Raw genomic sequence first — 21,375 nt, forward strand, 5'->3', positions numbered from 1 at the left:
CTAACGATTATTTTTCTATCGATTAATCTATAGATTATTTTTTTCGATTAATCGGTTAATCTATAGATTATTTTTTTCGATTAATCTATAGATTATGTTTCCTTTTACCGATTTTTTTTTTAAATTTAAAATGAAGAGGAAAAAATAAATGTAGGCCAGTTTTTTCAAAAGGCATGGCTTTTATTTACAAAAAAAAAAGTATGGCCACTCAGTCAACATTGACAACAACATGACAAAATATTCTGTAACAATGTAAACATTTAAAACTTTTAACATTTAACAAAATTAAAAGTACGGTAGCTTATTTGCTTTTTAATGTGCAAATATAAAAGTAAACATCCAGCGCAAATCTTAATATTCTGGAATAGTATAAGCATTTCAAAAGTAAAAGTATTGCTTATTTTGCTTTAAAATGTGCAAAAATAAAGATAAACATCCAATACAAAAAAGTGCAAAACGGAAATATTCTGTAACAAGTGTAAACATTTCAACAAAAGTAAAAGTATTGCTTATTTGCTAAAATGTGCAAAAATAAAGCTAAACATCCAATACAAAAAAGTGTACAGTGTAAACATTTCAACAAAAGTAAAAGTATTGCTTATTTTGCTTAATAACACAACAATGATAGTATGATTAAAGTGAAAGTTAATTGTTGGTTTGTACATAGTATATGTAACTGTTAATGTTGTAAAAGGTATTTGCACAACTAATTAACGTTAGCGTTTGTGACACGTCTTGTGCCGTGGGGTTCTTTCAGGACCGACAGACTGAACGCCAGACGGCTTTGCCAGGTTTACAATCTTTTAATTTTACACAAAGTATTTTCTCTTCCAACTGCGCGGATCGCGCACCTGGGCACGATTGCGGCGTCGCTCCCGGCGCGCCCCGCCTCGCCGCTCGCTCGCCGCCGCCGCCTCTCCACAGCGTTAAAGAGGAGCGCGTCTTTGTAAACACTGAACAGGCACGCCAAACGCGCCTCTCAGAGCGAAACGGTGCTTTAGTTTATGAATTTACAACGCAGATACAAATGACACATTCATGTTTTTGTGTAATAATGACAACGTATACGCACGCGGACGATTGACTTGTTGATGGTGATGGCAAGAACGCTGTCGGGGGTTTTCTTTTCAAATGTTCGTTCATAGCCGTTGTGCTGCTATGATAGGCCATTTCCGCTCGACACAGTGTGCATACAACAACATTATTAGGCCGTTTATTGAAATACTCCCACACTTTTGACGACTTTTGGCGTGCTTTTTTTCCCCTCGCTCGCATCGTCTGCTTTGCGCTCCGCCATGACAGTAAAGTAGTGTGACGTAAATATGCGACGCGCCGACGCACAAAAACGGCGTCGACGTATTTACGTAACCGATGACGTCGACTATGTCGACGCGTCGTTTCAGCCTTAGTATCGTTTAACAGATAGTACCAAATCTGTACTTTTAAAGCGGTGCCGGTGCTTAAACGGTGCCTGAACATGCACATTTTTGGAACAAATAACCTCAAAACAATCCTTTTTTAGTTTATGGAATTTTGTGACATTTAAAGGTGCTGTTGGCAAACTTCCTCACAGTAACATTTTTCAAAGCAAAAATTATAACAAGACACATTTGTTTGACAATTGTCTGTATTTTTCACAATTACAAAGTTTATATAGTAAACATTTTTACTGGCCGAATATAATGATTAGTGTTTATGCCGGTCAACACGTACGCGCAGACAGCGTGTGCACACATACAAAAGCAGTCCAAGAGATGCAACAAACAATTTGCAGTCATGTTGTTGTTATGATAGAATATACAATCAATGACGGCTTAGGCCAGCTTTTCAAATTGCTATTATTAGCTAACAACGCCTAAAACTAATGCGCGTGCATCTGTTACGTATGTGCGTAATTACATTACCTACTAGAGATGCGCGGATAGGCAATTATTTCATCCGCAACCGCATCACAAAAGTCGTCAACCATCCGCCATCCACCCGATCTAACATTTAATCAAAACCGCACCCGCCCGCACCCGCCCGTTGTTATATATCTAATATAGACGATGCAAGGCATTAGTGAGGTTATAAAGCTTTTGCCTGTTAAAGAAAGGAGACTGATCCAATGCAGCAGAGACATTCGCGTGCCACGCTGTCACGGCCCAGACGCACACCAGTGCGCAATCATCTGGGAGCCGCGCTGAGCGCACCTCCAAGCGCGTGGAGGTGCGATGTCCCTCGCACCCGCGGCGGCTCCACCCGGGCTCGCGCCCGAGGCTTCAGCGCGCACCGCGGCGGCCATCGTACTCGTCGCGGCCTAGCCCTCGCGGCTCTCGCTGCCGGTGACGGCCGGGTATGGGCCCGACGCTCCAGCGCCATCCATTTTCAGGGCTAGTTGATTCGGCAGGTGGGTTGTTACACACTCCTTAGCGGGTTCCGACTTCCATGGCCACCGTCCTGCTGTCTATATCAACCAACACCTTTTCTGGGGTCTGATGAGCGTCGGCATCGGGCGCCTTAACCCGGCGTTCGGTTCATCCCGCAGCGCCAGTTCTGCTTACCAAAAGTGGCCCACTCGGCTCACCAGGGTGAGCCCCACCCCTTTCGTGAGCGCACTGCGCGCGGAGTGACCCCTGTTACGCGCCCCCGGCAACGGGGGTGGCGGGCAGGTAAGCTGCGCGGGCGGAGCGCGCGGAGTGACCCCTGTTACGAGCCCCCGGCCACGGGGGTGGCGGGCAGGTAAGCTGCTTACCTGCTGCGCGTGACGCCGGCCGCGGCGAAGGCGGACGAGGCGGGGTGTCGGTGCGGTGGGCGTGGTGGTGACCCTGGACGTGCGTCGGGCCCTTCTCGCGGATCACCTCAGCTACGGCTCCCGGTGGGGCCCTCTCGGGGGAAGGGGCCTCGGTCCCGGACCCCGGCGAGGCGTCCCTTCTCCGCTCCGTAAAAGTGTCCATCTCTTTTTTTTTTCTTCTTCTGTTGTGGCATATGCTGCAGGTGCCTGCTCGTTTTTCGTATGTGGGTAACAACATTTAACTATGTATATATATTTCCCAATTGGTTTAACTGCCACCCGCCTGAATCTATTTAAAATCTAATTTTTTTTTTATTTCAACCGCCCGACCCGACCCGCGGATAAAATCAAATTTTTTTTTATTTCAACCGCCCGACCCGCGGATAATCCGCGGACTCCGCGGTTGTGTCCGCAAACCGCGCATCTCTATTACCTACTCAGTGGCCTAGTGGTTAGAGTGTCCGCCCTGAGATCGGTAGGTTGTGAGTTCAAACCCCGGCCAAGTCATACCAAAGACTATAAAAATGGGACCCATTACCTCCCTGCTTGGCACTTAGCATCAAGGGTTGGAATTGGGGGTTAAATCACCAAAAATGATTCCCGGGCGCGGCACCGCTGCTGCCCACTGCTCTCCTCACCTCCCAGAGGGTGAACAAGGGGATGGGTCAAATGCAGAGGACACATTTCACCACACCTAGTGTGTGTGTGGCAATCATTGCTACTTTAACTTAACTTAAACATCATTATGTTCGAGAAGCCATAAGAGGGCAGGATGTACTGTGTAAAATCTAAGTCAAACATACTAGTAAAAAAATACTTTATTTATTTTTTTATTTTTTTATCCAATTTGATTTTATTGTTGTGATTTTGTACGGTGTCCTTGAGTGCCCAGAAAGGCGCCTTATAAATAAAATGTATTATTATTATTATTGTAAAAAAATACTTCAATTATTTAAATTAAGAAAAGTAATCCAAAAACAAGAAATAAAATGTACAACAAGCTGTCATAACTATTGCAGGAATACAGAACAATAATAAATGTGCGGAAAAAACGACTTGCTTGCATTGTAATGTTGATGCACATAATTCTTGGGGTCCGTGGATGGACCTTGCTTAATGCATAATTGTCGTGGCGACTTGCTCGTGCTACGAGGGCTGCTGTTGGCAGTAAAGTGTGAAAAGAGGGTTAGACTCTGTGCTTCTGTCGGGACGCTTTGATACTTGCACAATGTCACCGCCAAGCACTGGTTACAGGTGACTGAGTCTGCGTTTAGCATTGAAATGAGGACACAGATAGCTGCTTTTTTTTTGGTCTGGTTACTACTGTTGACATTGGCACTAGTGCCAATATGGAACTTTGTTTCAGTGCCCATCCTTAATCATGACAACAGGGTTTAACAAATAATAAAACACAAACAAAATCAACATCAGCATGGTATTTTGGCTGTGCCACAAGTGCAATCCTGAATAGACGTATCACACACTAATTAATGTGCCTTAATCGTACCTTGAAAGTAGGGATGAGTACCCAACTCAGTACTTTTAAAGGGACCGACTAAATTCCGTTGGTACTACCAACTATCGATTCAGTGATGCTATGTGTCGTTAGTTGTTGTGCAGCATTGGGCTTCTCCACCCCAAATATGGAAAGTTTTTACATCACTTTTCCCACAACCCGGAAAGAAGACAAGTATGGGAAGTGAAGGTTCGCCGTCAACACGGGAGAGGCACCAAATGCAGAGTCTTGTGCCAGGTAAACACGACATAACGTCCACATTTTGTTCAGGAGAGAACACATGGAAGCTAATACAAATAATAACACAAGAAATTAACAAATAAAAAGATGATTTGAAAAAAACATACTATCCTTGAATCTCAGTAAAACTAAAATAATGCCATTCGAAGAAAAGGTCAAGCACAAATACAATACAATACATGAAAGAGTAAAATAAACCACATTTTGGGTGTAGTGATAGGTAATAAAATGAACTGGGAATCTCATACAAAAATATACAACATAAAGTGAAAAGAAATGTCAATAATAAACCAAAAATCATTTCATGTTCTCTACTGCTCGTCAGTGTTACCATATAGGCATCATTTTTCCGTGATTGTTACTTCAAAGCTAATAAAGATTTTCTCAAAATTAGGGTAATAAGTAGAGATGTCCGATAATGGCTTTTTTGACGATATGCGATATTCCGATATTGTCCAACTCTTAATTACCGATACCGATATCAACCGATAAATACAGTCGTGGAATTAACACATTATTATGCCTAATTTTGTTGTGATGCCCCGCTGGATGCATTAAACAATGTAACAAGGTTTTCCAAAATAAATCAACTCAAGTTATGGAAAAAAATGCCAACATAGTACTGCCATATTTATTATTGAAGTCACAAAGTGCTTTTTTTTAATTTTTTTTAACATGCCTCAAAACAGCAACTTGGACTTTGGGACATGAATGAGGAGGTTGGGGGGGGGAGTGTATATTGTAGTGTCCCGGAAGAGTTAGTGCTGCAAGGGGTTCTGGGTATTTGTTCTGTTGTGTTACGGTGCGGATGTTCTCTCGAAATGTGTTTGTCATTCTTGTTTGGTGTGGTTTCACAGTGTGGCGCATATTTGTAATAGTGTTGAAGTTGTTTATACGGCCACCTTCAGTGTGCCCTGTATGGCTGTTGACCAAGTATGCGTGCATTCACTTGTGTGTGTGAAAAGCCGTAGATATTATGTGATTGGGCCGGCACACAAAGGCAGTGCCTTTAAGGTTTATTGGCGCTCTGTACTTCTCCCTACGTCCGTGTACACAGCGGCGTTTTAAAAAGTCATAAATTGTACTTTTTAAAAAAACCGATGCCGATAATTTCCGATATTACATTTTAAAGCATTTATCTGCCGATATTATCGGACATCTCTAGTAATAAGTTTGTTTTTTGGCCGTTTTCTTTACGTTTATTGCGCGGTCGGGTGCATGTTAGTTATGAGCCTGCTGGTCACTCAACACCGCATGAATGTAGCAGCAGTGTGTGTCATATAGGGCTGCAAAATTATACTTTAACAAAAAAAAGCAGGTTTTATTGTAAGTTTATGAGCTGGAGTATGTTTAGAACTATATAGAATATGGACTTTTTATTTTGTTTTTTTTTCGTCAAAAAAACTAACGTCAAAACGACAGCGATCGCTTGCTTACGGGCACAGCTGCACACTGCAAAATCTACTATATAATACTTGCAAAGGAGATTCAAAAGTGTAATAAATGATGATACAACAACTGGACAACACAGCTATTATTACTATCTCATTGTCAAATCTTACAGAGAAAATTCGATTTTATTATTAAACAACTGAACATTTATTAACAAATAAACCTGAAAATTGATTCTGTTTAGTATTGGTATCAATTCGCAGGTACCTGGAATTGGTACCGTATCGATTTCAATGTGAAAGGTACCTATCTATACTTGTGAGTTGTTACTAATACTTTCTAAATTCTCCCTAGCCACTGAATTCACCCTGAAGCCCTCTGACTGCCCCGACACAGACTTCCCAGTGCGGATCGCAGACAGCGACAGAGGCTGCTTGTGGTATAAGAAGGACAACAAATTCAAAACGCCAAAAGGTGTGTTTATGTACTTAAAATGTTCAATGCCGGCTTCTGACACTAGTTGGTCTTCCCTGTCTCAGCCTACATCAGATTCCACCTCATCTCTCCTGTAATCCAGCAGTCTGCCAAGAAGTAAGTGTGATGTTTTAGTGCAGCAGCTCAAATATTCAGCATACTGGGGCAATACTGTAGAAATATAAAGCAGTTTAAAATAGTCAATGTGCAGTTTGTATAGCAGGATATATTGACTATCTACTATAAATGAGCGAACACACAACCATTGGTCCTTAAATATCTGGCAAGGCAAGTGAATAGCCAGATGATTGAGTCTCGCTTACAATCAAGCGTGAGTGTTATGGTCCAAGGCTGCACGAGTGCTGCCAGTGCTTGGGGAGCTCTGGTTAATCCAGGAGAAACCTGAATTACAACATGTATTTCAGAGTCTTTGAAGTCGCTCTAGCACAGTGTTTTTTAACCACTAGTGTGCCGTGAGATACAGTCAGGTGTGCCTTTGGAGATGATCTAATTTCACCTATTTGGGGTCAAAAATATTTTTTGCAAACCAGTAATTATAGTCTGCAAATGATGTGTTGTTGTTGAGTGTCGGTGCTGTCTAGAGCTCGGCAGTGTAACCGTGTAATACTCTTACATATCAGTAGGTGGCAGCCGGTAGCTAATTGCTTTGTAGATGTCAGAAACAGCGGGAGGCAGCGTGCAGGTAAAAAGGTGTCTAAAGCTTAAACAAAAGGTGAGTGCCCCTAAGAAAAGGCATTGAAGCTTAGCGAAGGCTATGCAGACCGAAACTAAAACTAAACTGGCTACAAAGTAAACAAAAACAGAATGCTGGACGACAGCAAAGACTTACTGTGGAGCAAAGACGGCGTCCGCAATGTACATCCGAACATGACACGACAATCGACAATGTCCCCACAAAGAAGGATAAAAACACAGTAGATGCGGGAAATATCGCTCAAAGGAAGACATGAAACTGCTACAGGAAAATACCAAAAAAAAGAGAAAAAGCCACCAAAATAGGAGCGCAAGACAAGAACTAAAACACTACACACAAACAGCAAAAAAGTCCAAATAAGTCAGGGCGTGATGTGACAGGTGATGACAGTACACCTACACTGCAAAAAATCAGTGTTCAAAAACAAGAAAAAAAATAATACAAAAATGAGGGTTATTTTATTTGAACTAAGCAAAATTATCTGCCAATAGAACAAGAAAATTCGGCTTGTCAAGACTTTCCAAAACAAGTAAAATTAGCTAACCTCAATGAACCCAAAAATACCTTAAAATAAGTATATTATCACTAATAACAACTGTACTACTATATGAGTACATATTTTCTATTGTTTCATTGAAAATAAAACAGCAAAGTCCATTTGGCTGTCATCCGTTTTAATTATGAGACACAATTGTGTCAAAGTCCTGAATTTTTTTTTCATGCTTGAAATAAGAAATTGTTACTTTAAAAAAGTAGTAAGTGAGTATTGATGACACAGCTTTGCAACCGTTGATATTCTAGTTTCAAGCATGTTTTACTCAATATAGGTCATCAAATCTCAGCAACAAGCTGTAATATCTTACTGAGATCATTTAGGACCAAAACACTTAAAACAAGTAAAACACTCTAACATAAAATCTGCTTAGTGAGAAGAATTATCTTATCAGACAGAAAATAAGCAAATATCCCCTTATTTGAGATATTTAATCTTGCTTAGATTTCAGTTTTTGCAGTGTACTTTGAGACAAGAGCTATATTGGTTATGGTTTAAAGTCATATCCAACAATTGCAACAATTACTTTTTACTGTCAACTGAGTTTAATTTTTAATGATTTCTGCTGGTGGTGTGCCTCCGGATTTTTTCAACGCAAAAAATGTGCCTTGGCTCAAAAAAGGTTGAAAAACACTGCTCTAGCAGAACTAACGGTGACCCATCGTGCTAAATATAGTTTGGAATTCGTGCACCCCCTGCAAATGTGCATGCGTATGAATCCAAGGAATGCGAATATGCAATTGCGCATTGAAGGAATTGTTTGACAATCGTTACACTAATATGTATATTTTGTATTTTGCCATTTAATGTACATGTTTCTCACTACAAACAATCAAATGTATGATTGCATCAAGCAGGAGTGTCCAAAAGGGATATGATGACGTGCTCGTTCTCAGGGAACCCACCACCGCAAGTAGATTGCCGACCTGTGGGAAACACTGTTTAACCTTTCTCAATGTATGATTATGATTAATAATCTAAACAAATAAATAAATAGTGATTATTTTTTTACTCATAAATGTGCAGCTCAAGTTAACGTGAACATTATTTGTGAACATACACCAGTACGCTTTCTTTATATTCTTGGGCATGGAATTCACCAGTCTATCCATCCATTTAAGTATGCCCCACAGGTATTACAGTCTGTGTTTCGTGTCGTTTGTTTGGACCCCAAGATGTAGGGACAGCAGGCGAAGTGCAGGTAAAAAAAAAAACTATTTTACTAGGGAAAACACAAAAATAGTGCATTGGGGAAGCACACTGAAAAAAGCAACCAAACTGTCACGTGAGCTCATGACAAAAAGGGCTGAATTTGGGTTCAGGTGTGGATACTTGAGCATTCCTTCCTCCTCAGCAACACACATGTCATCTCTGAGGTGTGTTTTGACCTCAACGTGTTGCAAAACAGCCTTGCAGTCCAGTTTCTGCTACAGAAGGTCACAGCGCATGTTATTCAATGAACCGCAGCACTCGTGCAGCCCCAGACAGGACGCTATCAGCTCCATGCATTTGTAGATAAAACATCATTATCTATCTTACTTGTGTTGCTATTAAGTGAATACTGGCTGTATGTTGACTCGTTTTCAGTAGTTAGAAAATATATATTGTTATACAAGCTGCACACGGACTACTCTAAAGTGAATAGAAGTTTCATTTCTAATGTATTGTTCCTTGAGAAGATATACTCCATCTTTGTTATGACAATTCCATTTCTTTGACTACTTTCCATCATTCTCCTCATTCCGTCCTCCATTTCTCCTCACTTTTCTTCCTCTCAAACCGCCTGCTTTCTTAATTGCAGCGTGGTTCTCTTTGACCTGCTGGTCAACATCCTGAGCCACAATCTGGCCGAGCCCGCCTACGAGGCCGAGGTGGCCCAGCTGGACTATAAACTGGTTGCCGGCGAGCACGGGCTGGGGATCAGGGTCAAAGGATTTGATCACAAACTCCCCGTGAGTGAGTGCAGCTCGGCTGGGTCAACGACCCGTGTCGTAATAAACCGCCGGGTGGTTCTTGTGCTACATTGCAATTGTCGATGCGTTTCAGAAAGCTTTATCAGAAAATCTACCTTTTTTATTACAGTGATGTACTGTTTGGATTGACACTGAAGTATTACTTTAACAGTCTGTGTGTTATTGTAGTTTCCTTGTATAGCTACTAAAGAAAAGGGGAAACATATTAGAAACTCGTTGCTTTGGCTCTATAAATAAAATGTTTGAATCATTTTTGATACAGCTCTAATATTAGATATTGTGTATCACCGTGTACTTTTTTCTCATATGTAGCTGCTCTTCCACCTGATCGTCGATCACCTGGCTGATTTCAACGCTCCGCCGGACGTCTTTAGCATGTTTGCAGAGCAGCTCAAGAAGGCATACTTCAACATCCTCATCAAGCCGGACAAGCTGGGCAAGTGAGTGCTTTACTCCCCGTCCGTATTCTGTCCTGTGCTGCCTCCTAGTGGAGTATAATTGCATACCTCACTCCTCCTGGCAGGGACGTGCGCCTGTTGATCCTGGAGCACTCCAGGTGGTCCATGGTGGAGAAGTATCAGGCGCTCATTGCCGGTCCAACCAGCAAGGAGCTGATGGACTTTAGCCGCAGGTTAAAGGCCGAGCTGTACGCAGAGGGGCTGGTGCAGGGCAACTTAAGCAGCGCTGTGAGTGTACTTTCTTACATTTTAACTAACATATTGTACAGCTCCATAGATGCCAACTTCCTATATTCTTGGAGGAATTTACAGCAAAAAGCCTTAAAATGTCAAAATAAAATGATTCGTATTCCAGTTTATTTGATTTGCCACACTTTTCCTTTTCTTGGGCTTTTTTGTGATGTTGCCACATAATGGTAATAGCAGCAAAGAAGAAAATGTGTGATTGATCGATTGATTGAAACTTTTATTAGTAGATTGCACAGTACAGTACATATTCCGTACAATTGACCACTAAATGGTAACACCCCAATAAGTTTTTCAACTTGTTTAAGTCGGGGTCCACGTAAATCAATTCAGGGTACAAATATATACTGTCATCATAATACAGTCATCACACAAGTTAATCATCAGAGTATATACATTTAATTATTTACACTATTTACAATCTGGGGGGTGGGGTGACGAGGGTTTGGTTGATATGAGCACTTCAGTCATCAACAATTGCATCATCAGAGAAATGGACATTGAAACAGTGTAGGTGTGACTTGGTAGGATATGTACAGCGAGCAGAGAACATAGTGAGTTAAGATAGCATAAGAACAAGTATATACATTTGATTATTTACATTTGGTTATATACAATCCGGGGAGGTGGGATGTGGCGGGGGGAGGGTGTTAGTCTAGGGCAGTGGTTCTCAAATGGGGGTACCCCTGGGGGTACTTGAAGGTATGCCAAAGGGTACGTGAGATTTTTTTTAAATATTCTAAAAATAGCAACAATTCAAAAATCCTTTATAAATATATTTATTGAATAATACTTCAACAAAATATGAATGTAAGTTCATAAACTGAACATCAAATCAAGTAGGCTATTCCATTCATTACCATAAACCCAGTTTCCCCCATGCCATGATGGTTTGACCCTCACTAAAATGTCTGTCAAAAGAAATGCAACAATGCAATATTCAGTGTTGACAGCTAGATTTTTTGTGGACATGTTCCATAAATATTGATGTTAAAGATTTCTTTTTTTGTGAAGAAATGTTTAGAATTAAGTTCCTGAATCCAGATGGATCTCTATTACAATCCCCAAAGAGGGCACTTTAAGTTGATGATGACTTCTATGTGTAGAAATCTTTATTTATAATGGAATCACTTGTTTATTTTTCAACAAGTTTTTAGTTATTTTTATATCTTTTTTTCCAAATAGTTCAAGAAAGACCACTACAAATGAGCAATATTTTGCACTGTTATTTAATAAATCAGAAACTGATGACATGTTGCTGTATTTTACTTCTTGATCTCTTTTTTTCAACCAAAAATGCTTTGCTCTGATTAGGGGGTACTTGAATTAAAAAAATGTTCACAGGTGGTACATCACTGAAAAAAGGTTGAGAACCACTGGTCTAGGGTTGAAGTTGACTGGAGGTGTTGTTTTAGTGCGGTTTTGAAGGAGGATAGAAATGCACTTTCTTTTACACCTGTTGGGAGTGCATTCCATATTGATGTGGCATAGAAGGAGAATGAGTTAAGACCTTTGTTAGATCGGAATCTGGGTTTAACATGGTTTGTGGTGCTCCCCCCTGGTGTTGTGTTGATGACAACCACAGAGTCAAAAATGCAAAATTGGAAAGTGCATGACTGACAATCATCCCAGACGAACCTGACAAACACTGGACAATCCATATTTATATCTCAATTGCACATCGATAATTGCACAGCTTCCATTGCATTGTTTTTGTATTTTGTAAATAAAGGGACAAGCAGTAAAATATGGATGGATGGATGAATATACTTTTTTTCCTAATCTTAATTGAAATTTGCACCAACTGCCATTCTGAAGACGACTAGTAAGAATTTCATGGACAGGGAAATGTTTTCCTTTCTGTGCGATGACAATTCAACTTTGAATTGATTTGAATTGTAACAATAATGTTAATAATATGGGTGCTCAAAATATTTGATTCACACCTGAATCGTAATTTTTATTTATTCCAATTGAATCGATTCATAATTTTCGAAAGTTGATTTAAAAAGAAAAGTGTATATGTACATATATATAGTTATATAGCGGTATCTTTCTCTCCATATATATATATATATATATATATATATATATATATATATATATATTACAGTTATGGTCAAAAGTTTACATACACTTGTGAAGGACATAATGTCATGGCTGTCTTGAGTTTCCAAAAAAATTCTACAACTCTTATTCTTTTGTGATAGTGATTGGAGCACATACTTGTTTGTCACAAAAAACATTCATGAAGTTTGGTTCTTTTATGAATGTATTATGGGTCTACTGAAAATGTGAGCAAATCTGCTGTGTCAAAAGTATACATACAGCAATGTTAATATTTGCTTACATGTCCCTTGGCAAGTTTTACTGCTATAAGGCGCTTTTGGTAGCCATCCACAAGCTTCTGGCAAGCTTCTGGTTGAATTTTTGACCAATCCTCTTGACATAATTGGTGCAGTTCAGCTAAATTTGTTGGTTTTCTGACATGGACTTGTTTCTTCAGCATTGTCCACACGTTTAAGTCAGGACTTTGGGAAGGCCATTCTAAAACCTTAATTCTAGCCTGATTTAGCCATTCCTTTACCACTTTTGACGTGTGTTTGGGGTCAATATCCTGTTGGAACACCCAACTGTGCCCAAGACCCAACCTCCGGGCTGATGATTTTAGGTTGTCCTGAAGAATTTGGAGGTAATCCTCCTTTTTCATTGTCCCATTTACTCTCTGTAAAGCACCAGTTCCATTGGCAGCAAAACAGGCCCAGAGCATAATACTACCACCACCATGCTTGATGGTAGGAATGATGCTCCTGGGATTAAAGGCCTCACCTTTTCTCCTCCAAACATATTGCTGGGTATTGTGGCCAAACAGCTCAATTTTTGTTTCATCAGACATCACATGGACAAAGATAAGACCTTCTGGAGGAAAGTTCTGTGGTCAGATGAAACAAAAATTCATAAAAGAACCAAACTTCATGAATGTTTTTTGTGACAAACAAGTATGTGCTCCAATCACTCTATCACAAAAAAATAAGAGTTGTAGAAATTATTGATAACTCAAGACAGCTATGACATTATGTTCTTTACAAGTGTATGTAAACTTTTGACAACGACTGTATATAAATATACATATATATATATATATATATATAGAGAGAGAGAAAGCGTGACCGTGCCAGCAACCTGAAGGTTCCTGGTTCGATCCCCAGCACCCGCCATCCTAGTCACGTCCGTTGTGCCCTTGAGCAAGACACTTCACCCTTGCTCCTGATGGGTCGTGGTTAGGTCCTTGCATGGCAGCTCCCGCCATCAGTGTGTGAATGTGTGTGATGTGGAAATAGTGTCAAAGCTCTTTGAGTACCTTGAAGGGAGAAAAGCGCTATACATACAAGTTTAACCCATTTACCATTTAACAAAAACAAGTGCAATAACCATAGAGCCAGAAATGAAAGCTACCCTTATGATAAAGGAAAGGCGCATACACGCCACTGTCCTGGCTGCTCAGTAAAATATAGCTAAAGACAAAAATTAGTAAAAGGTGTTATTTTTGCTTGTGTTTAATCTTAGTACCGATTACCCACTTTGAACGACAAAAAGTAGGTCACCCAGCGTATGGTAAAAGATTATATTTTATTGTGTGTACGTAACCCATCCATCCATGTCTTGTCCACAGGAGTCATTGAGTTTCCTGCAGTACATGACAGAGTGAGTCAGCCGCTACACTTAATGCACTCCTACTGTGATGACAGAATGCACTCAATGACACTTGTACCTGGAACACATTTGCATTGAAAGTCACCACGCCCCCTCCTTTCTCCTGACTCACAGCAAGTTGCAGTTTTCCAAGCTGCCAGTAGAGGTGCCGGTGATGTTCAGAGTGGTGGAACTCCCGCCTCAGCACCACATCTGTAAAGTCAAGTCACTGAGCAAAGGAGATGCGAACTCTGAGGTCACAGTTTACTACCAGGTATACACACACTATCTTCATCACTTTAAAGGGGAACATTATCACAATTTCAGAATGGTTAAAACCATTAAAAATCAGTTCCCAGTGGCTTATTATATTTTTCAAAGTTTTTTTCAAAATTTTACCCATCACGCAATATCCCTAAAAAAAGCTTCAAAGTGCCTGATTTTAACCATCGTTATAAACACCTGTCCATTTTCCTGTGACGTCACATAGTGAAGCCAATACAAACAAACATGGCGGAAAGAACAGCAAGCTATAGCGACATTAGCTCGGATTCAGACTCGGATTTCAGCGGCTTAAGCGATTCAACAGATTACGCATGTATTGAAACGGATGGTTGTAGTGTGGAGGCAGGTAGCGAAAACCAAATTGAAGAAGAAACTGAAGCTATTGAGCCATATCGGTTTGAACCGTATGCAAGCGAAACCGACGAAAACGACTCGACAGCCAGCGACACGGGAGAAAGCGAGGACGAATTCGGCGATCGCCTTCTAACCAACGATTGGTATGTGTTTGTTTGGCATTAAAGGAAACTAACAACTATGAACTAGGTTTACAGCATATGAAATACATTTGGCAACAACATGCACTTTGAGAGTGCAGACAGCCCAATTTTCATCAATTAATATATTCTGTAGACATACCCTCATCCGCGCTCTTTTCCTGAAAGCTGATCTGTCCAGTTTTGGAGTTGATGTCAGCAGGCCAGGGAAGCTAGGGTCCATAGGGGGTTTAGCTCGCTCGTCTGCGGGAACAAACTGCTGCCATTGCTTGCCGTGCTACCGAGGTCCTTTGACCCTGAATTGCTCACACACTCCGGCAGATTCAATGGGGGTCTGGCAGCAGATTTCTTTGACCTTATCGTTGGAAATGCATCTGCTTTGAGTGTCGCAGGATATCCACACATTCTTGCCATCTCTGTCGTAGCATAGCTTTCGTCGGTAAAGTGTGCGGAACAAACGTCCAATTTCTTGCCACTTTGGCATCTTTGGGCCACTGGTGCAACTTGAATCCGTCCCTGTTCGTGTTGTTACACCCTCCGACAACACACCGACGAGGCACGATGTGTCCAAGTTACGGAAAACAGTCAAAAAAAACGGAAAATAACAGAGCTGATTTGACTCTGTGTTTGAGAAGATGGCGGATTGCTTCCCGATGTGACGCCACGTTGTGACGTCATCGCTCCGAGAGCGAATATTAGAAAGGCGTTTAATTCGCCAAAATTCACCCATTTAGAGTTCGGAAATCGGTTAAAAAAATATATGGTCTTTTTTCTGCAACATCAAGGTATATATTGACGCTTACATAGGTCTGGTGATAATGTTCCCCTTTAATACCTACGGTATCCATGCTTTGACTTTTAACGCTTTGGGGTCCAGAGGAGGATTTAGCCATTTTACGTACTTTTCACCTTAAGGCTTAGTTGGCCACATGCGTGGACAGCACCTTTTAGCTCTTATTTCCAAAATTGTGTACACTACTGAATTTGGGTCTTATGGCCCTTATGTGGACACTTATACTGCCATCTAGTGGTGTCAGAAGAGTATAACATACAATGGAATTTGAAAAAAAAGTGTAAAAATAAGAATTAGCATGTCACTAAACATGAAGTACACGTTTGTTACTTATGGACTAAGTACATCATATCAAAAGATGATTCTTAGTTTTTATTCTAATTAGGGTCCAATAAGCCCAAATAGCCAAGAGAAATAAAAAAAAAAAGCATGTAAACAAACAGCTTGGGCCTTAAGAGGTTAATAAATGTTTATTTTATTCAATGTTTCCTTTTTTTCAGTACGACTTCACGTATGTGATTGTACATAGGGCTGGGCAATATGGCTGAAAACTGTATCACGATATACATATCGGTTGATATTGATAATTATTTATACGAAAATAAGGACCAGGAGAAAAATAAAGTCAATGTAAACATTTTTATTTAAAATGTAACCTTCTTCTGACTATAACCTCCTCAGCTATTAAGGCAGAAAAAAGGTACTTCGACTTAGACAAACTTTAATGATCCACAAGGGAAATTGTTCCACACAGTAGCTCAGTTACAAAGGATGGAAAGGATAATGCACACAATGGCACAAAAGAGGGCGAAAAAAAAAGGTATGAAGTAGACTAAAAATGTACCATAGTAGCAATATAAAATATAACTTATATTTACATACATAAAAGTACAACCACGGAAAACAAACAATGTAAACAAAATTCTAAAATCACAGTAAAAAAACTAATAATAACCTCTTAAAGTGATGGTGCAATACATAATAAATGCTTAATAAAATGTAACAAAATAGTAGAAAGTGTGAAATTGTAAACATAGAGAAACCCGAGAAGAACTATTTTCTGCAGGAATTTACAGCAGTGCTCTAAAAGGTAAGCGTGGCTACAGTGGTGTGGTATTACCGGTCTTGGTGGGGACGAGCACATTGCATCATTGGTCTTTTTCAAGTAAAAACATTTTTTTTTAAAAACAGCCATATTGTCGAGGTGACTTGTCCTGTTTTATGGACAATTTCTTCTCTCTATGCAGCACTCATTTTTACTTTCTCTTCCCACTCTATGCAAAGAATCAACCAAAAGACAACAAGATGACAAAACTAAACTTGATAGTTTATACTGTTAGCGTGTCACTCCCACTGATCAGTTATCATTTCTTGCGTTGCTCGGTTACCAGTGAGTGAGTGGCTTTGTTCATGCAACCAACCTTGCTTTGCAACTTCTGTTTTCTTTTGACGAAGAAAAAAAACTAATTATTATTGTCATTATAACGTTTTATCGAACGCATATTTTATTTATATCGATTACGTGTTTATCGCAATATGCAGTGGTACCTCTGTTCAGTTCCAAAAGGTCCAACAAAAGTCTAAATCGTGCAAAAAGCTAAATCATTTTTCCCACAAGAAATAACGCAAATTTAATGGGTGTGTGGAACGAATCCGTTCATACATCATACTTTGCTACGGGTTCTTTCTTGAACATTGTCGTAGCGATAGTGCCGTTCCAGGTGTCTAATAACGTTTGATGTGCTGATGTTTGTAGAATTTGTTTTTTTCCCACCTTTAAAGGGGAACTGCACTATTTTTGGATATAATTCACAATCATTATGTAAGACAAGAACATATGTTTTTCTTTTTTTATGCATTCTAATTATTAAGTAAATGCGATCAAAGTCAGCTTGCAATGGAGCCTATTAAGCACTTAAAAAAACATCCAAACACCTCCATTAAGATTATATTTACATGCTGTAAGTATATATGTAATGTAGTAACAGGCACATTAACAATAACATGTAATATTTATGTATTTTGCTCATTTTAAGCATACGCGGCGCATTAATTTCCAAAACGCACTTTTGCTTTTTTCTTCGACATCACTAATTATTACTCACTTCATGAGGGCAAACAAACATAGTAAAACATCACTTACTGTACAATGTTTGCTGTCATTAAGATACCGACTGATTTAATCTTGTTATATTCTCGTTTAAATCTCATAAGGGGAGTGGAGCCAAGCCTTTTTCCGTGTCTTTCTCGCCATTAACGGGTCTAAATTGGCTGTCAAAGTGTACCAACTTGTCGAATTACATCCTCATCCTTTTACTATCAAGTTGAGAGGCATTATTTATGATGTTGAGTAAACTTTCGCGAGCACCGAGGCAAAGAGAGTCACCCACCTCTTCTAAAGTTTTATGTATCATTGTAGTGAATATCTTTTCAAAGCACTAATTTCCCCGAGTCAGTTTTGGCCATGCACATTTATCTTTTTCTTCTCTTTCTTCCTGACACAACTATTTCCTATGTTTTTAATTTCCACCTGTGTTCAGTTCTCGAAGACACAGCCATGACAGGCTGACAATTGCTAGGACATTTTCTCCAAACAGGAAAAAGAAACACCTCCTACTGACTTGTGATTTGTCAGACGCATGGCTATTTTCAATATGATTTGCATATGTGCAAGGGGGCATGGTCTGGGCGTGCCAATGTCAGGTTCAAACACTGATGAGATCTATTAAACAGATGAGAAGCAAGGAATCATGCAGAGACAGAGTTAAATTTGGCTCAATTGAGGAGACTTGTTTTTTAGGCTGTACTCTAGTTACAGATCCAAGCTACGCTCTAAAGTCTAGCCCACGTGCTTCCTCTATTTATTTGGGAGGTCCCTGGTTACATCACTGAAGCTGTCGCTGAGGGAAGGGAGGTAATCTCAACAGCTCCAGTTAGACACGATATATGACTATTAATAAAATGCAAATGTGTTGACGCTGGTGACATCGCCATGTCTCTGCTTTGTCTGCGTCCCGGTACTCGATGTTCGGCCTTGGCATGCAGCAGGCCGAGTCTGGACACAACACTGATACGAGACGACTTGCAATCTTTTGGATTGCCAGCTTTGCACAGATAGAAAAATACAGCTTCAGCACAATTGATAATAACTATAGCAACGGCCCTTAAGCATAAAGTTGTGTGATATTATATATACATAATTATTCTAACAGCCAAGCCATGCACACGTCTGCAGCCGATTCCTAGTAGATTGCGAAGTAACAAAGAAATGTGCTTGGATTTGTGCATGCGAACACTTGAATACATCTGTTTTTCACCAGTTAGAAGGTAATGTCATGTTTACTTTTGCTTTGAAAGTGCACATAAATAAGAAATAACTGGATGACACAATGACAAACTCATTGTTGATATTATTTATAATGAATCTGGTTTCACTTGACTCGCAGTCCGTTTAAAGTCTGCTCTTACCGATGTGTATGCGTTATGCTGTTATGCTGCGCCTATATTTTCTTCCAAAAAGACTTCTGACAGTTAATGTCGACTTATGCATTTAGCAACTATTATTTAACTGTTTCTTGTATTGCAGTCTGGACCTAAAGCCTTGAGGGAGCATACGCTGGTGGAACTCTTAGTGGTGAGTCATAGTTCTATGTTGTTAGTCTTCAAGTAATCTTTGAGCGACACATATGTTGTCTTGCAGATGCACATGGAGGAGCCTTGTTTTGACTTCCTCCGCACCAAAGAGACTCTAGGGTGGGTTCACGCTCACCCCTTATCTTCACACCATATTTATATCATGCCTATTCTGATTGGTTGATTGGCTCTATTGTCAACCTGCTCTACAGATACCACGTCTACCCGACCTGCAGAAACACCTCGGGTGTTCTGGGTTTCTCGGTCACCGTGGAGACGCAGGCCTCCAAGTTCAAGTGAGTGTGCGACAACGTTTTCCGCTAAAGTCAAATGCCTCATAAGTTGCTTAAACTCAGCATGGAAAAATGTATTTATGATACAGTGGTGAACTTAGTTTTAGTGCTGTCAAAGGATTATATTTAATCAGATTAACTACTCGTTTGCATGTTGTTTAATCGTGATTAATCGCAGTAACCGTATTTTTCGGACTATAAGTCACAGTTTTTTTCATAGTTTGGCCGGGGGTGCGATTTATACTCAGGAGCGACTTATGTGTGAAATTATTAACACATTACCGTAAAATATCAAATAATATTATTTATCTCATTCACGTAAGAGACTAGACGTATACGATTTCATGGGATTTAGCGATTAGGAGTGACAGATTGTTTGGTAAACGTATAGCATGTTCTATATGTTATAGTTATTTGAATGACTCTTACCATAATATGTTACGTTAACATACCAGTTGGTTATTTATGCCTCATATAACGTACACTTATTCAGCCTGTTGTTCACTATTCTTTATTTATTTTAAATTGCCTTTCAAATGTCTATTCTTGGTGTTGGGTTTTATCAAAAAAATGTCCCCAAAAAATGCGACTTATACTCCAGTGCGACTTATATATGGTTTTTCCCTTCTTTATTATGCATTTTCGGCCGGTGCGACTTATACTCCGAAAAATACGGAAATTCCATGCGCGCATGTTTTAAATTAATTTAAAAAAGACCCCAATATTTTGGACACAAATGCAATTTTATTGTTAGAATAGCATACAGGAGCATTTTTAAAATATTTTACTTGAATGCAGTGTATTTATTTGTTCAAAACTTGCTAACAGTTTTATCTAAAGTACCGTCTTGGTATATTTTAAAGTGAAATTTGCCAGCAAGCACACCGCACTCATCTTTGCTTTACTGACTGTTAAGCAGTTCTTCTCAAAGAGTGGGATGGGCCCCCTAGAGGGGGCGTGGTACGATATTTATCAATATCATGCTATAAACCCTGTTTCAAAAAGTGTGTGCACTACAAAACATGCTCATCAGCACAAATTGTTTTATTTTGTTTTGTTTTGTCGGTTAAAGTGGTTTATGTATTGTGCCCCTGAGTTCATGTTGCTGATCAATTGAAATTATTATTTATTGAATTTTATTTTTCAGTATCAAACAGTTCAAGTCAGTCAAAATGTTGTAATTGTTTAAATATGGATTTTAATTTCAGGAAAATTTAATATTTTTTGTTACAGACTAAAAAAACAATGTTAATAAAATTATTTGGTGCAATTTGATATTCTTTTCTTTTTTGTTTTATTTAATGTTAATAAGGATACAATGTTATGTAGGTGTGTATTTATAAAAAATGTATAATAATGATTTACTATCTATGGTCACAGCGGAGAGTTGGGGGGGCACAAAATGTTTTCTTCTTTTTGGGGGGGAACAAAAACAAATTGAGAAGCACTGTCTTATAGCAACCTGCTCAGTCTTTCTATACCAAAGTAAAGGAGCATGCACGGTCAAAATAAATTGTACGAAAATGTTCCATATATACATGATTAATGCAGTGTTTTATGATTAATGACTTTTAAAGCGTTACCTTTGACAGCCCTATTTCTGTTAACCCTTGCATGACAGTAAAATGTGACTTGAATTTCTTGATGGAGACAGTTTGACCCCGGAACAGATCATTTCTGTTTCTATTATTCTTCTGATAGGCTGATAGAACAAATGTGTTGATGATTCTTGAAACTTCCCTACCTCTCAGTACAGAGCTGGTTGAGCTGAAAATTGAAGAGTTCCTGACTTTATTTGGGGAGACGCTCAGTGCGCTGACCGATGACGCCTTTCGCACCCAGGT

At 39.5% G+C, this 21,375-nt stretch overlaps 1 protein-coding gene across 1 annotated transcript in view; it reads left to right on the forward strand.

Annotated features, from left to right (window-relative positions):
* LOC133611375 (nardilysin-like) overlaps positions 1–21,375 on the forward strand; it is an 84,896-nt gene that overhangs the window by 55,839 nt on the left and 7,682 nt on the right. The window contains exons 19-29 of the mRNA XM_061968094.2: positions 6,276–6,395; positions 6,461–6,512; positions 9,465–9,615; positions 9,949–10,076; positions 10,160–10,322; positions 14,014–14,045; positions 14,169–14,307; positions 19,192–19,239; positions 19,306–19,358; positions 19,451–19,534; positions 21,283–21,373. Coding sequence (XP_061824078.2) covers positions 6,276–6,395; positions 6,461–6,512; positions 9,465–9,615; positions 9,949–10,076; positions 10,160–10,322; positions 14,014–14,045; positions 14,169–14,307; positions 19,192–19,239; positions 19,306–19,358; positions 19,451–19,534; positions 21,283–21,373 — 1,061 coding nt within the window. The remainder of the gene's footprint in view (positions 1–6,275; positions 6,396–6,460; positions 6,513–9,464; positions 9,616–9,948; positions 10,077–10,159; positions 10,323–14,013; positions 14,046–14,168; positions 14,308–19,191; positions 19,240–19,305; positions 19,359–19,450; positions 19,535–21,282; positions 21,374–21,375) is intronic.

The sequence above is a fragment of the Nerophis lumbriciformis genome, linkage group LG08 (assembly GCF_033978685.3).
Source record: "Nerophis lumbriciformis linkage group LG08, RoL_Nlum_v2.1, whole genome shotgun sequence".
In the NCBI taxonomy this organism is placed as follows: domain Eukaryota; kingdom Metazoa; phylum Chordata; class Actinopteri; order Syngnathiformes; family Syngnathidae; genus Nerophis; species Nerophis lumbriciformis.